We start from the raw sequence: 17,453 nt of genomic DNA on the forward strand, positions 1-17,453 counted from the left end.
GTATCTATGAAAAAAATAAGAAAAACGCATGTGTATCTTTATATAGATTTAGATACATATGTAAATCTGTATCTGTCAAACATTTTCCATAAACATAAAGACGTGGTTTGCTATGAAACAATATATATTTAATGTTTCCTCCTTGAAATAGGACCTGCTACAGCTAGTAGCCTAGGGGTCTGGGGAGGTTTGGGAATATGGATGGTTGCAAGGACTAATCTTGAATATTCTGAAGATGGATAGTGGAGAGATTATGAATTCATACTGATCATATCTTCAGGTTCTTCATATAAGACTTTTTAAAAAACTCCCTCTTGATCATTTGTTCACTTTGAAGCTTTGGAAGAATTATTTAAATTTCTGAATATCAGTTTTCTTATCCCTAAGTGATAACAACCAATAATTTCAGAAAGTGTCTTTTTCATTTTATTATTATAAATTGACTAACAGATATATGAAAGTCCAAGGGAAAAAAAAACCACTAAATTGAAGGGTGAATATATTATATGTAGTTCAGTATAGCTGTATATAATAGATTATTGAATCAATCACTTCTGATGAATTTCACCTCAAATATCTACATCTTGCTGTAGCTCCCTCCCACAGTGAGTCTGCAGTTGGCCATGTGACTTTCTTTGTTCAATGGAATATTCTCAAGTATGACAGTAGCAGACACTTGATGAATAGGTGCACATTGGGGCTTATCTGCTAGGAATTCTGCTGTTGCTATGTGTGAATCTCAGACTAATGTAAAATAGATCCCACAGAAGAGAACCATCCCATGTAGGCCAACAGTGCTTGGTAAACACAATCTTGGACCATCCATCCTCAGTAGAACCATTAGATTACTCTAGCTATATGAGTGCCCAGAATAACCAAAACCATCAGAGGAACCACCCAGCTAAGCCTAGCCCAGTGAGAAAATATTAATAAATAGCTGTTGTTTTAAGTCATTAAGTTTTGTCATGGTCTGGTACTAGCAAAAGATACCAGAAATATCCAGATATCCAATAGGATGAATCTTTTATTTTGTTGATATTGAAATAAATAAGTGATAACTATGAATGACTTATAGTATACATTTTGAAAATACACCAGTCTTTGAGGTTTTTGCTATAGGGCACATGCGCTTGTCAGAAAAGCAGAAAGAGACAGAGAGATAGAAAGCGAGAAATCATCCCCAGGGGGGATGGCCATGCCGCAATCCCTTCTCCTCCTTTCTCTTCTCGGGATCTTGGGCACGCACGCACACATGCCTGGAGTGAGTTTAAGCCACCAGGTCCAGGACTCGAACCACGGTCGACTACATGGGAATTCAGCAACATAGCCATTATGCTAACTGCTGGTCCCAATATACCAGTTTTGATAAATGTGTAAAATGATAAATTCACAAAACATAATCATAAAATCATAGATTTTAAAACAAAATTCTAAACACAAAATTCTAAACACAAAATTCTCCTCGTGAGCAAATTTTCTGTGTGGGATTATCACTCTGTGCTGTATGGTCAAGAACAAAACAAACAAATAGGCACATTTAAAGGGGAGAAATTTGATTTGAGTAATTTACTGAAGCAGGATTTTTCTATGAAATATGTGCTGGAAAATCTTGCACAAAGATTCCTCATTTTGTGTAATGGTCTTACAGATGCTTTGCACTTGAGGAAGTATCCCAAGGGTACCCATGTAAGATGCTTTGCAGTCATCACTTCCTGAACAAGTGAGATTCTGTTTGCTTACAGTGCTGATGTAAGTCTCATCTTCATGGCACTTTTCCAGTCACATGCTACCATCATATTGACTGAAATGTTCTGTGGTGTCTCCTACAAAAAGAGTGAAGAAATAGAATTATCCTCTGAATACTATTACTTCACAATAACTCATAATGCTCCCTCACCTAATGAAAAACTGACATAAAACAAAATGCTTCCTGGATGCCAGTACCTAATTGAAACTCACTTATACTTTCAAACATCCCAATAGGGAGCGTGGAAGAAAAAGTACAGGAATCTTGTGAATTATTGTCCTTTTGTGATGAAAGACAGAGGCTAAGTTTAGGATTCCCTGGGTGAATTTTACTTCATTACTAATTTTATTTCAGTGGGTGATGATTTGCAGTGTGAACTACTTGAGAGATTTATTAGTATTTATTTTTTTGAAGCTGAATGTGGTTTTGTGGCTAGCATTTGGCCACTATTTCACACCAAATGATTTAAAATAAGGTGCTTGTCCTTTCAAGCCAGTTTTCCCACTGGATGGGAGGTGTTGTACTCTTTCTCAACATCTCTAAGCAGACTAATTAGAACTTGTGAAATGCTTTGAAGTTCTCTGGCAGCAAGAGCTAATGTAAAGCAAAACATTATGAGTTTATTTAATGGCCAAGATAATCCACTGGCGCTGCATTCATTCATAAATTTTCTGACTGTATTTGATTCCTGGTGTAATAACTTTGAGTACAAGTTATCCTTTTATGGGATAATGTCTAATAATTCCATTTTGAAATTTTCACAGTAAGAAGATATTGTTCTCAACGGAACCAAGAATATTAATCTTCCAGCTTAGTGTTTATCATCTAAAATTACGTTTTACCCTTTCTTGAATGGTGTGCCATCAAACATGCCTGAGAGCCCACTGAATTATGACACTTGTCATGAGTTTATTAGACCACATGGTGCTACTCTGCCAAAATGCCAAAAGCCACATTGTTTTCACTAATTTAACATTTAAGTCATGTTTTATGGGTGAATTTTTGTATTGATTCAGTTTATTTACTTATTTATTTTATGAAATAAGGGGAACCTTCAACAGGTTCCTTCCATCATGATCTTCTCCCAGCCCTGCAGCCAACCAGGACCACAGGCCACCCAAGGGCTAGACATGATCCCAGTCCTCTTCTCTGATATCCAGCACTATGCAGCAAGCTCCAATGCCATTACTCCTGTAACTAGGCCTTAAGTCTTCATAAGTATTTGATTTTTAATGTAATAGTGAAAACGAAATAATACATTTTAAAATATTATAATCAAGAAAAAAACATATTATAAATCTCCTGAGCATGTAATTCTGAGGCCAAAGGAACAAATGCTATATGCTCACTTAATGCAATTAAGGGTTATAGAAGAGATATCCTCTAAATGTTAAGTTCAGAGGAGATGTCAGTTTTAAAAGCATTTGGTTTTATTTAAGAGGTTGATACAGAATACATTTTTACCTAGATACCATTTATTCTTTTTTAAATATGTGTTTTACTAAGTTTAAGTTGCGTAATTTATCCATTGATGTTATTTCATTTAGCAAATAAGACATGAACATTTTTCAGCATAATTAACAAAGAATATATATAATTTAAAATTTTATAATTCTTTAGTACACTAATTACCTAGATAACTTGAAATCACAAATTTAAAATACATCAGAATTTTTATATCAAAATTTTTCATTTTAAGTTTGAATTTTTTTTTATTTTTGTCATAGAGCACATGTGCTCCCCAGAGAGAGACAAAGAGAGTCAGAGAAAGAGGGAAAGTGAGAAATCATCCCCCAAGGGTGATCGCACACCGCAGTCCTGTCTCTTCCAGTCTCCTCTTGGGGTTTTGAGCGTACACACACTCCTACCCAGCATAAATTTCAAGCACCTTGGTCTGAGAGTCGGCCATGTGAGATCTAGTGCCTTAACCTGCTGGCCCTAGGTTTGAAATGTTTTGATGCATAGTGATATTCTTATTTTCTTGATATTCTTCAGTGTTTTATTTTGGTTTATTATTCAAACAATGAAGTGTTTATAATATATTTTAAGCTCTGGCCTTGAACACAGGTTTTAAATGCCATGGGATGCGTAGAAAGCTGGATCTCATTTGGCCGATTGCCCTAGTAGCCTGGAAAATACACTGGGCAAATGTGTGTGTGTGTGTGCTCAAAATCTTGACAGGAAGGAGAAATGGAGGGGAAGGGTTTGCTTCATGACTCTACCCTGTTGTGTGTGTGTGGAGGGGTGCTCTCTCTCTCTCTCTCTCTGACCCTGGTGAGCCCATGTGCCCTCTGACAATTTTTTAAAAAGAGTATTTAAAAAAATAATTAAATATGTTGTTTCTCTTTCTTCTCTTAATGTCCAGTACATTGCAAATGTTGGAGAATGTGGTCCATGTAAATTTTGCCTCATTGAATGTATTGCATTTGCTTTCATCAACTGGTATGTAGCCACCTTTTGTATATGACACTGCTTAAAATTAAAATAAATGATTATATTATAGAGATTTGCTTTTAAAAGGTAGTTAGAACTAGAACCAGCAGGTGGCATAGTGGTTAAGGGCTAATGGATCATGGTTAGAGTCCCAGACCTTGTGGTTTGAAAATCATATTGGTGTGTTGAAAATCACACCGGGCACTTGTGCATACATGCCCAAAATCCCAGGAGGAGAATGGAGACAATAGGCTTCTACCCCTGGGAGGGATTTCTCAATTTACCTCTCACTGTCTTTCTCTCTACAGCAAGCATAAGCACCCTATCACGAAATCCTTTTTTAAAAAAAGTAATTAGAACTTATAAGAAAGGAAATATCTTTTCCTCTACTTTTTTCAGTTCATACACAGGAAAACATAGTGTGTTATATAATTTTCTATACATTCACAAACTTTTATATTTGGTAAAACATATTCTCGTCTCCCAGTGAATATCCAAGGGCTATTAACTTTTGGATAAACTTAACTGAAAAATGGCCTCTGTATTTTGAGAATATTAATTTGTTAGCTTTTTCAAAAAATGGAGGAGTTACAAACTCCTGATGAATCGAGAAATCTGGTACAAAACCAGAAATTATATTTTAAAATCTGAATATGTGCTTTGCCCATGTACAGTTTCTTTTACAAAATAGGTAAATAATAAAAGGCTTATTATCCTCACTGAAGAAGTGGTTTTCCATTTAGAGAATTGTTTTTATACAAATTACAATATAAATTATTTGACATAAACTCAGGAAATCTCCCTAAGGCAAAATTTGTTGGATAATTGATAGAATGTATCTTTTCACAATGACTAATAATATTGTATAATATTTCATCACCTCTATAAAGTATTCACTAAAGAATTATTTGTACATGTACATGATGAAAAGAAATCAAAGATATACAGTCCTTCCTCTCTGAATAATTCTAAGAAAGGCAGAAATTATGAAAGAAGACAGTTGACTGCACATTAAAGTTTAAAATTCAGTGCACAGTCTTCAAAAGTAGAGGAAAGAGATGACATTTTCTGAGTATAGATCTGGTTTCAAACTGTGCACCCAAAACTTTGGAAAGGTGAATAAACTTAGGATGTTTTCTTAAAAATTATTAATTTTATTCTATTATTATTATTTTAAAAATTTGCTATAGGGCACATGTGCTCACCAGAGAGAGATAAAGAGAGAAAGAGAGAGAGGGAAAGTAAGAAAGCAAGTTGCCAGATCCAGGACTCAAACTGTTGTCAGCCATGTGGGAGTCCAGCACCTCAACCACCATGCTGCCTGCTGGCCCAAACTTGGATGAATTTTTGTTGCTGTGTCAGGCAATCTGAGAAGTTACTGATGTCAAGGGAAGAGTAATGCAAGAATTTGTGCTTCAGAATCTATCATAGAGATTCTCAAGGTCTGTAACAGCTGATCCCTTCACTTGTCACTAAAATATTTTATTTGATATGGAATCTCAAAAATATTATGCTCTGAAGATGGAGTGCAAATGAGGTTAGGTTAATGAGGTAGCATATCTTGGGCCTTGCCATCAGGATTGGGCAAAACTGGGTACCTATCTAAGGAAACATATTTTTGCAGGAATTGCTTAAGAAAATAATGATGTCTCCCGGTGTGGGGCTAACTAAAACATTAAATAGGTTTTATTGTAAGTATAGATAGATGATATGCATAGATGACAGATAGTAATTATTTATTTATTGATAAAAGAAAAGTAGTGTAGTGAAACATATTTGCCATATTACATTGATTTTAGAAAATACCATCATTTTATGTACAACAAAAAACACTTGTTGGCAATTAAATTATGGCAAATATTTTCTTTAGTCATGATCTTCACTCTGATTCCAGATATGTCAAGTATGTTAAAATATGTGAAAAAAAAAAATTGGGGCTAGCAGTTGGCATAGTGCTGGGCTCCTACATGGTTGACAGCAGTTCAAGTCTCAGACCTAGAGACTTGAAACTCACACAGGTGTGTGTGCATGTGTGCTCAAAATCCTGAGAGGAGAATGAGGAGAAGGGATTGTGGTGTGGCTATTCCCCCTTGAGGGTGACTTCTCACTTTCTCTCTCTGTATCTCTGGTGAATGCAAAAATCTCTCTAAAAGAAAAAAAAATGTGTAAAAAACTTGCATCTTAGGATCAACAAAATAAGATATTTAACTAATAGGGATTTTTGAAATGATAAATGAGTTTGAAAAAACTTCTTTACAAAATTATTTTTGCAGTAGTCTTTATTATTCATTCAAGAGACATTATTAATAAACCTTTAACTAACTGATATACATTCGTGTGAAAAGAATCTCAACAAAAATTTTCTTGAGTCTGACATCCTGCATAAGTTGAAGCTATATAATCAAAGCTATACCATTCTTATTAGTGTATGTTATAGCAAAGCAGGTATCATTTGTGACAAATGTTTACAAGATCTGGAACTATATGCTTTGTGAGATAGACTGAGTAAGAATAAGAGAATGGAGATAGTTAAAACCCAAAAGAAAGCATTTACCAAAAACCTTCAGGAAGTTGCTATCGTTACATCTTTTTGTCTTTTGCTAATGCTTGACACAGAGCTTGCTCTGAGCTATCACACACTGAGCTGCTTCTTCATACTAAATGTTTATTTTCAAATGAATTGGGTATATATGGAGTTTTACTCATTCAGATAAAATAGGGTTGAACAGTCCCTGAGCAAAGATACTGCGTAACAAATTTAATGTGAAGAATCACTCAAAAAAAAAAAGCCAAAAGTGAATCCAAAAATTATATGATGTAATGATGGTTGTGAAATAAAACTCCTTCAAAATGATAACATAAGGGTCAGCAGATGGCATAGAGGTTAAGTGGCTGCACTCCCACATAGCCACCATGGTTCAAGTCCCAGACCTGGTGGCTTGAAACTTAAACCGGGCTCCTGTGCATGCATGCCTAAGAACCCAGGAAGAGAATGGAGGGGAAGGGATTGCAGCTTGTCCATCCCCCCAGGGATGATTTCTCACTTTCCCTCTTACTGTCTCTGTCTCTCTCTAATGAGCGCACATGCCCTGAGGCAAAAAACAAACCAACAAAACACCTCTAAAGAAAAGATAACATTGAGATTACAAATAGTTTTGACTCACCAAATCTGTGTTTTACTCTTGTCCAAAAAAGCTCACTTAACTGTGGATTTCTGACTATGTCAAAGATAAATTGATCTTAACAATAAAATGTGTTAAGGCAAGCCCTATGAATTAAAGGAAAAGACCAAAGTGTGGCTAACTGTGTAGATACCTGCACTGGTACAAGTCTAGTTTCAGGTCGCAGCCAGAGTAACAGCTTCATGAAGGAGGCAGAGCCTTTGTAACTCTGTCCGTAACCTCCAGCACCTCTTCGTTGCACTCGGAGTAAAATCTAAAGCCCTTACAGCATCCCTTAAGACCCTCTCTGATGTAGGCTGGCCACAGTCCACTCAGTTGTCTCTAACCTCAGCTCTTCCTTCCCCACCGCCAGGTGTACTCTCCCCGCACTGTTTCTCGGCACAGGCTGGTCTGTGTGCTTGGTGTCTCTTTTTTTAGAATTTACTGAGGACTAATCCTTCACTTCTTCAAATATGGTGAAATATTATCACTGTATTTACATATTACCTCTTTCACAATCATCTTTATTCTGTTGCTATATTTTTCATATTCAGAACACTCATTACCTTACTATCACATATGTTTTCCTTATTTATTAATTACCTAACTTTCTCCACTAGAATACAAGCTGCACAGGACAGTCATTTGAATATCTTTATCTCTCTCACTTTTACTTGAATGATTTCTCCCATGAGAGAGAGAAAAATAGATGGGCCCCTTCAACAGGGTCTTCACATAGCGATCCGCCTACAGCCTCAGTCAGTTCGGATCATGAGCACAAATGTGCATATCCCTGGCGTGTACAGGGGGTCCTCAGGACACAAACCTGACACTTCCTCATGTAGATTCAACATCACAGATTGTTGTATTATCACTGTGCCACCACAGCTGGCCCTGTGTCCCTTATTCTACTAAATAATAGTAGGTAGTTGATAAATATATATTTTCTAAAAATAAACTAGTAAATGACTAACATTACTACCCTGAGAATCAAGGATGTGAGGTGAAGAAAAGGAGAAGGGGCACATTTCTGACATCATGGCATGCGTGCGTACTGTCCCCAGTACATCTCTCCAAACTGGACTCAAGCTTCCCGCCTCTTTGTGAGCTCCAGTCTGAGACAGAGGATTTATTCTGAACATTAAAGAATCACCTTCCGAAACGTTCTGATGTTTGACAGCAATCTGTAATTATGGCAAAAGACAACCAATAAATTAAAAAGCCAATATATAAACCAGGCTCATTAACCAATGTATTAGTATAATTTGAATGTATAATTTTAATAATGCTATTTCATAGCTACCAAATTTTGGCATACTGAATTTATTTTCAAAACCTATTGTGCACTTGAATTTCCAAAAGGATTTATGCCATGGATTCAAAAAATATGAATTGTCTGGTTTTATTTACACCACGTTGGATGATGGTGGGAACTCTAGGTAATGTAATGAGATCAAGTGTTAGGACTGGACTGTAACAAATAAGGTGCCGAAATAAGAAAGTAAGGAATGCGTGTTTTTACTCACCTGCATAATTCATCATTTCGGCAGCTGTGAATTACATCGAGTCAAGTAGGGGGTGGAACCATGTTTGCCGCACATGGCTTGCTGTGAAGAGCTTCTTTGGACTGCTGACAAGGTATATCAGATTGAGCACAGTCACAAAAAGCCAACATCTGGGCAATGTTAAAAGGCAAATTTTGATAGAAGAACCGTATGGTCTACTTGGCAGGGTTTCACGTCACACAGATTTCCATTTGCTGAGCAAGCTTTAAGGTAAAGGGCCAACAGTGCATTGTAGACCAACCACGCCCCCTACATAGGCCTTTGCCACTTCCAGACAGGACCAGATCCCACTGAATCCTGAAAGCAACGATATGCCCAGGTCGTGGAAAAATAAGCACAAAGCTAGACATAGAGCATTTGCAAAACACTCTGAGAAGTTTATGAGCAAATTACAATGATGTACCAATGTCTATTTGCAGCACACATGACTTTTTAATTTTTTTTTACAATAAGTATGAATTAACTAGGATCCAAGTAGCGGGCTATTTGAATCATCTTCCATTTATACTGGATATGTATTGTGATCTACAGTGTTGGGAAATGGGTAGGGCCAAAACCGAGCTGAAGGAAAAATCGTCTAGGTTTCTCAGATGTAAACAATAAATCTATGTAACTTATGGTGAATGCATTGGCTCAAGTCAAACTTATTCTTGTTGTACTTTTTAAGTGGTAGGAAGGAATTGTGAATAAAAGCACCACATAGTTATTCTAGTGTACTAAACATAATGATGTTCACATTCTGGAAAATACAGATATCCGTGAACACTTCACCTCCCTCACCCCACCATATGCATACACAAAAAAAGCTGGCCCTAAACAAGTTAGGTTATATAATCAAAGTATCTATAAAATTTAATCAAGATCTAGTGTTATTAATTACAAAATATTCCTCAACATATACATAAAGAGATGCCTGATGGGCAGAGTAGTTGTTTCGATCATCATTAAGGAAGAAACGTAATGATTTTGTTTCATTCTGTTATACAGGCACACAATTTATTTTGTATTGGCTCATCTTTAAGCCTTATAATTACATTTCAAATTATATTGTCTCATATGTATAATAAAAATCAAAATTATAATTTATAAACATCATCCTGATGGGAAAAATACTTAGATTCCATTTGAATTTATTATCCTTTCATGTTATTGTGGAATGAAAGAAAGGAGCTATTTCATTATTGAATGATTTTGTAGATTTTCTAGGAGAATGTGGGCTACAGTTTTGAAGGAGCAATCAAGCTAAAATATATACAAACTCATGTAACACTTATTTCACCCTTAATACTAAAAACTAGTGAGGTATGAATGAAGAAAAATGAATCTCTGAAATATCATTCAAGTGAGTTAAACAGCCCTGCTCTGAGGATTCAATTACTTGAAGATTTAAACAAATGCTAACGACTAGACCATGTGCACTGAAGTAAACAAAGACTCTGTCTGGGAGAAAGAACAGAAGGAATAGTGTCTGAACCAAGAAAAAAAAAAAATCCCTTCCAAGCTGGGTCTTAATTAGATTGAAATGCAATTTAAACACTGTTTCTACCACTGGATACTTTATCTTCTAGAAGTTGCTAGAAATTATAATTGTAGAATTGGAAAATCTAATCTGTGAACATGAACTCAGTGGCCATCTAATTCTAAAACCTTTCACTCAGGAAAGAAACATAGGTTGAGTCCCTGCTATGTACCCAGAGACATACTAGAGATGTAAATCTGTGTTCCCTGCCATGGTTCATCCCAAAGCCTGGTAGGAAAAACATATACATCAAAGCTAAAATAAAATATAAGGAGCCTAATAGATTAACAGTGTGCATAAAGCGTCCAGGAAATAGTGTGATCAGATTTATATTTTAAAATGAAAATTAACTTTTTGCCATTGGCTATTAAGATATTAACTTTTTAAAGATAAATTTCCCTTCGTAATTCAGTTTGTCCCCACCTGGGCTGTTCCTATTCCCTGAGAACCAGTCTACCCTGCATATATGATAGTACAGTTACAGGAAAATACTTACTGATCCAGATCTGTAACAGCCTTTCACACTCCTTGTATTATAGCAGTTGTTCTCACTCTACATGGTTTTTGTTTTTTCTTTGTTTTGTTTTTTTCATTTTTCTACTGATCAAGTTTTAGTTCAAGAGTCACTATAGTTGTTTGGATCCCTTGGGTCTCTGAAGAAGACTTGATCATTCCTACTTCTGCGCTTCTATCCCATATTAAATAAAATTCTAGCAAACTAATCTTGTGAGGCATATAGTTTGTGTAATAGATACAAAAGTCTAGGCTCTACATTTTGTTATGGGTTAATACCTCTGCATTGGGACTGACTGGTTAGAATATGCCATTGACTAAAACAATTTCAGGAAACTACTCTTGGCCTAAGTATATACTAACTTCTCTCTGATAGGCACCTTATTCTCGTGCCCCAACCCCACCCCAGAGTCGAATGTTGAAGTCCTAACTTCCAGTATGGCTTTGCTTAGTGATGATGTCTCTAAAAAGTAATTAAGTTAAAGTAGATTATGAGTGTGAGGCCCTGATACGATATGACAGGGTTAGTGTCCTTACGAGAAGTACCTGATGGAATGGCCTCATGGCACAGTGGTCAAGTGCTATGTATAAAGAGCAGAATCTCACATGGCTTGACCATGATTCAAGTCCAGGTCCTGACAACTTGAGAAATATGTTGGGTGCCTGTCCATGTGTGCCTAGAATTCTAGTGGATGATGAAGAGGAGGAAAGGGGATCATCACATGACCATGCCCCATTGTTTTTTTCCTCTACTTCTCCCACTGTTGAGAACTCTGGAAATAAAAAAAAAATAAATAAAAATCAGAAAAATTAAAAAAAAAAGAAAGAAAGAAAAGAAACCAGAGAGTTCCTGTCTCCTCTTCCCATCTTTCCCAAAGGACACCTCAGTTAAAGGACATATGAGGCCATTAAGAGAAGGTGTCTGGCTGTCTATAAGCTGGCAATAAAGGTGCCCTCACCAGAAATGTTGCTAGGCCTTGATCAGACTTTCAACCTCCACAACTGTGAGAAAAAAATTTCTGTTTCTTAAGCCACACAGCCCATGATATATTGTTATTAACAGTCTTAACAGACTAAGCTACTTACTATAAGAGTAACGATTACCAGTGGAGCAAAACAGTTATTTTTAGTGTGGGAAAATAATAACCATCATGGATGGTATACCATGTGCTATGAGTCATGTGTTATAATACTTTCTCTATGCATTAAATACAGATTTCAAATGATATGTGTGTGTATGTGTGTGTACATGTATGTATGTATACATACTTTTGTCCCTGAGGATATTGTAAACAGTGGCTTTATTGCCAAAAGTGAACTAAAGAGCAGTATGGAGTGGGAATAAATAGAAGCATGAATGAACTGAACATAACTCTGAATTATGAAATTATACCCAAGTGCATGAAAAATAAATGCACAATATTCCATCAAGTATATTCTTTCTTTCTTTTCTCTTTCTTTCTTTATTTGTTGTAGGGTATGTATGCTTGGGCTGGAGAGAGACAGAAAGGGAAAGTGAGAAAGCACCTCCCCACTCCCAGGATAGATGACCAATTCTACTCTATTTCCCTCTCAGGATTTTGGGCAAGCTGCTGGATCTGGGACTCAAATCATGCTGTTGACCTTGTGGGATCCAGTTGCCTTAACCACCATGCCACTGGCTGACCTCTCACAAGAATATTGTAATATATTAAAGTCAGGATCATTCATGTATATCTTCTCTCCTTTAGCATGATAGTATCAGAAACTGAGCTCATGTAAATATTTGATATGAATGGTATAATTTCATAAAAATATGTATATGATAAATTCATAGACACACATGTTACTATAACATTTTTTATAAAATTAAATGCCATAGAAGATTTATTTTTCAGGGGATATACATCAGAAGACAGCACTTACAGGAAAAGAAAGTATTCAGAGAAGACTTATCAGGATTAGTAGAAGAGTGTGGCATCTTGGAAGTCTGACTCTTCCCTCAGCCTTGTTTCAGAGTTCTTGCTAGTAGATGCTGCTGATTTTCCATATAGAACATACCAGTGCTCTTACAGGATGTTTATATATATATATATAATATATATACCTTGTCAGTTTTGCAATATCAGAATATTAATTTTTCACTGTTATATCCTAGGTTCAGCATATAGTTTGGTGGTTAAAGTAGCTGAATCCTTTATAGCCAATTGTGTGGTTCAAGTCCCAGACACAGCAGCTTGGGACACACACAGGGTACACATGTGTGTGTGTATTCAAAATCTGTGAGGAAGGAGAAATGGAGAAGAGATTGCAACATGACCATGCCCCATAGGGGTGCTTTCTTGCTTTCAATCTCTCTCTTTCCAGTGAGTGCACACAACAACTGGCAAGTTTAAAAACAAAAACAAAGAAGCACACAGAAACATTTCCTTTCTCTAAATTTTATGCTATTTAGTCTTGACTCTCTCAACTCTCTTGTCTAATACTAGCTTCAAAATCTTTCCCAGATAGTCATCCTTGACTTAAGTACTGTTTTAAAATTTTCCTCCACCTCAAATCTTGCCATTGTGCCAGATTACCTCTATGTTCTTTGAAAACACTCATCTTCCACCCTTACTTCGCAATTCCTAAACACAGCTCCTATGAACTTCACCTAAAGTTTATGCCAAACCACAATCAAACTTTAGACCTGACATTGACTCAAACTGCTCTTTTAATCATAAATATTACTTATCCTCTTCACCTCTTCCAAAAACTTCACATTCTTGATCACTTCAACTGTATATATATAACTCTAGAACATTAATCTCTATATATCCTCCAAATCCTTGAATCATCTCTAAAATTTGCTGACTCTTTCTAGCCTAGATCACATGTTTTCATAGATGAACAGTTACTTGTCTTCCCTCCTCAGTTTTTTTTTCATTCCATTGCTTCCCTATCAGCACTATAAAATTTCATAATTTTTTTCTGTTGATAAATTCACACTGTTTTCTGATATTGAAGCATCCTGATGTCAGGGCCAGAAACTCTTACATTTTTCCCCTTATCTATCCACTAATATGCCTGAAACGCTTACATTTTTCCCCTTATCTATCCACTAATATTAAATATATTCAGTATCTGAAATCATCCACTCTGCTACCAATCTGGTACACGTATCATCACTTCCTTGTTGATCTCTAATCCTATGGTTTTATTTAACTTCTAAAAATTAATAACCTCTGTTCTTCCAATTTGTAACTACTGCACAGATCTTAATTCCATATGCCACATAAAGAATTTAGATTTAAATTCCTTACAAAGTGATATATATGGTAATTTTCATGATTTGATTGTCAATGAATGAATAAAATTTCTATAGAGGACTTTCTACTCAATATTTTCAGATGGACATGTGAAAAACATTTCAGAACTATAATGTCCAGATCTGACCACTGACTTCATTTCTGTTTCTCAGTAAAGCCTCTTCTTTCAGGAGCTCTTTATGTGTTAGTAAACGAAAATAATGTCATCCTCCTAATCTTGCAGTACAAAAACTCTGTAGTCAACTTTGATTCCTTTTTCCCCCCTTTAATCCCATATGATCCACTAATGTAAAAATATATATGAAAAATGACATCTTCACATATGGGTCATCATCCATCATCATCCATCATCTTTTTGCTGCATTAGTATAAAAGTCTCTTAACTGGTGTCCATAATTTATACTTTACTTCTCTTCAGCAGTCAACACAAAAGTCAAATTATTCATCTTGTCTTTTTAAAAATTTTTTTAGAGAGCACATGTGCTCTCTAGAGAGGGAGAGAGAGAGTGGGAAAGTAAGAAAACACTCCACTGGGTCATACTGCAATCTGTTCTCCCCTCTCTCTCCCTTGTTTCAGGATTTGGGGCACTCATTCACATGCCTCCAGTGTGATTTTCAAACTTCTGGACCAGGACCCAAACTGTACCATCATCTATGTGGGATCCAGGGATCTGAACCACAAAACTGGCTGACCCAGAAAAAAAATGTTTTCATTAAATGGGTGGTCCTCACAGTAGTTTTTTCAAATGCCTGATATCTATGCAAGATAAAGATAATTTGGCTGACTGTGTGGCACAGCAATAGCACCCTGCTAAGGGGAGGCCAGGTCTTACATGACATCTTTGTTTGGAATCCTCAGCCTCAGTCCGTTTGAAACATGCCAGGGATGTACAAGATTTCCCAGGATCCAATGGGCTACAACAGCAAGTACCAGTCACTGACTTAGTAGGAACTAAGCCACAAGGCAGGAGGTAAGTAAAAGATGAGCAAACAGAGCTTCATCTATATCTATAGCTGCTCCCCATTGATGGCATTACCACCTGAGCTATGCCTTCACTCAGATCAAGCAGTAGCATAAGATTGTCATATGAGTGTAGACCTGTTGTGAACTGCACATGGACGGGATCTAGGTTGTGTGTTCTTTATGAGAATCTAGTGCCTGATCATCGGAGGTAGAGCTGACGCAGTGATGATAGCACTGGGGAGAGGCTACAATACTGCATTATGGTGAGTTGCATATTATTTCATTATATATTACATTGTAATAATAGGAATAAAGTGCACAATACATGTAATGCACTTGAATCAAACCTGAACCATCCCCCCACCACACAGTCCATGGAAAAACTTGTCTTCCATGAAGTCTCTGGTTCCAAAAGGGTTGAGAACCACTAGCCTAGAGGATTGGAGGAAGGAGGACTGCAGGATGATCAGCCCCAGTGGAGGGTGTTAATCTCTCTCTCTGGCACACTATCTCATTCACGCACATGCACTCTATCATAAGTAAAGAAAAAAATGTTAATATTACCAATTTCATGACACAAAAATGATCACTTACAAAGTATTGTGAAATCCTTACAAACACTTGAAAGTTTAGAGTTACAGCCTCTGTAGTGCATGTATTTTGTAGCAGCGCATATACTACTATAGCATTTTGCACGTTTCTCAAATAACTGTGAATTGTAATTACATAGGTCAGACTTCCTGACTAGAATAGAAGTCTTCCCTTATGTCCTTAATAGCTAGTATATCAATGCATTCATAAAAAAGATGTATTTAAATAAATTCTGTCTTCATATAACTAGCTTTCTTATATTGGTTACGATATATTTTGGAATGAGCTATGTATCCAACTGAATGTCAATCTATTTTAAAATACAGTTGTATAAACTATAAGTGACTATGCATATAAGATAGTAAGTGATAATTATTATAAGTAATAACAGTTGAAGTAAGTGATAAGAATAACAGTAAGTGAATGTATATCTAAAATAACCCAGACAGATTTAAATAATCTTGCTCAGTGTTTAATTTATTCTATGTTGTCTGCTAATCAAGAGTAGGTACTGTCTTATCTATCTTTATATTCCCCTAGGTTTATACAGTGCCTATACCTATTAATTAAATAATATTTTATGAATAGATGTATCTAGATGCTCAAAATTATATTTAGTAAACAAAAATATCAAAAGATAAATTTATTGAACATTTGCTAAGTGTCAAGTATGCTGTTGGATGCATTAGCATGTTAAAATAAAAGAAGAAATGCCAAATTTGTTTTTCTCAAGAATAGAAATGTGTATGTCTACATCTGCTGGGAATATTTTGAGAATGCATAGAAGAAAGAGATTGTTTCTTAGTGGGATGATAATCTAGAGTATGAGCAGGATGCTGCAGTTGAGAAAGAATGATCAGTAAGATTTTAATGACTTCTTTACTTTTTATCAGCAGAATTATAAGCAATCAGGTTAGTGCTCTTTGAAAATATAGCAGCCAGGTCAGGTGTATCATCAAGTGCATTTGTAAAGTCATTTAAGTTTTCTTCATATAACACACTGATGATAAGGTTTTTATATGCTTGGTTTATCAATATTTTTACATAGTATCAGTTAATTAATTTATGCCATGCAAAAATGTTCTTAGTATGTGAATTGATTTCAATTTAACTACTCTAAATTTACATACACCAGTTGACTGATAATAGTATTTTGTCAAAAATTGCTATGATAAAAATGGCTATCAAGATAAAAATGTACTTTTTAATTAAAACAGAATTTGATAAATATTTAATAAGCATTTTAAATGCTTACATTTCAGATTACTTTAATTTAAAACTAGTATAAACCTACTAATAATGAGCAAACTAATGTAAATTTTCAGACTCTAATTTGATCTCTCAGCATAATATTATTGACTATTTTTTGTGTCCTCTTGTTTATTGGCTTGAAAATCCTACTTTCCATAATTTGTTTTTCTATTTTTAAAAAAATTTCCTTTTGGATTCTTCAACTAGATCATGGAATTAAACTTAAAAATAGTCTTCTTCTCACTTTATGTCTTTCTATCTGGCCCATCTTATTCTCCTTCAAGTTTTTATCTATTTATAAACTGTTGACTCCAAATTCTGCATCTCTCTTTTTAGAGTTCTTTCTTCAACTCAAGATCCTTGCTTCCAAATGCCAACTCAATTAAACATGTCCCTTTATACACACACACACACACACATAT

The 17,453-nt window shown here is 35.6% G+C and overlaps 1 protein-coding gene across 1 annotated transcript in view; it reads right to left on the reverse strand.

The window, feature by feature from the left end:
* Positions 1-1,566: 1,566 nt before the first annotated feature.
* Positions 1,567-17,453, reverse strand: part of GFRAL (GDNF family receptor alpha like) — a 31,281-nt gene continuing 15,394 nt past the window's right edge. Inside the window, 5 exon segments of the mRNA XM_027772130.1 lie at positions 1,567-1,773; positions 1,775-1,823; positions 8,868-9,061; positions 9,063-9,143; positions 9,145-9,248. Coding sequence (XP_027627931.1) covers positions 1,567-1,773; positions 1,775-1,823; positions 8,868-9,061; positions 9,063-9,143; positions 9,145-9,248 — 635 coding nt within the window.

The sequence above is a fragment of the Tupaia chinensis genome, unplaced genomic scaffold (assembly GCF_000334495.1).
Source record: "Tupaia chinensis unplaced genomic scaffold, TupChi_1.0 Scaffold000256_1, whole genome shotgun sequence".
NCBI classification, from domain to species: domain Eukaryota; kingdom Metazoa; phylum Chordata; class Mammalia; order Scandentia; family Tupaiidae; genus Tupaia; species Tupaia belangeri.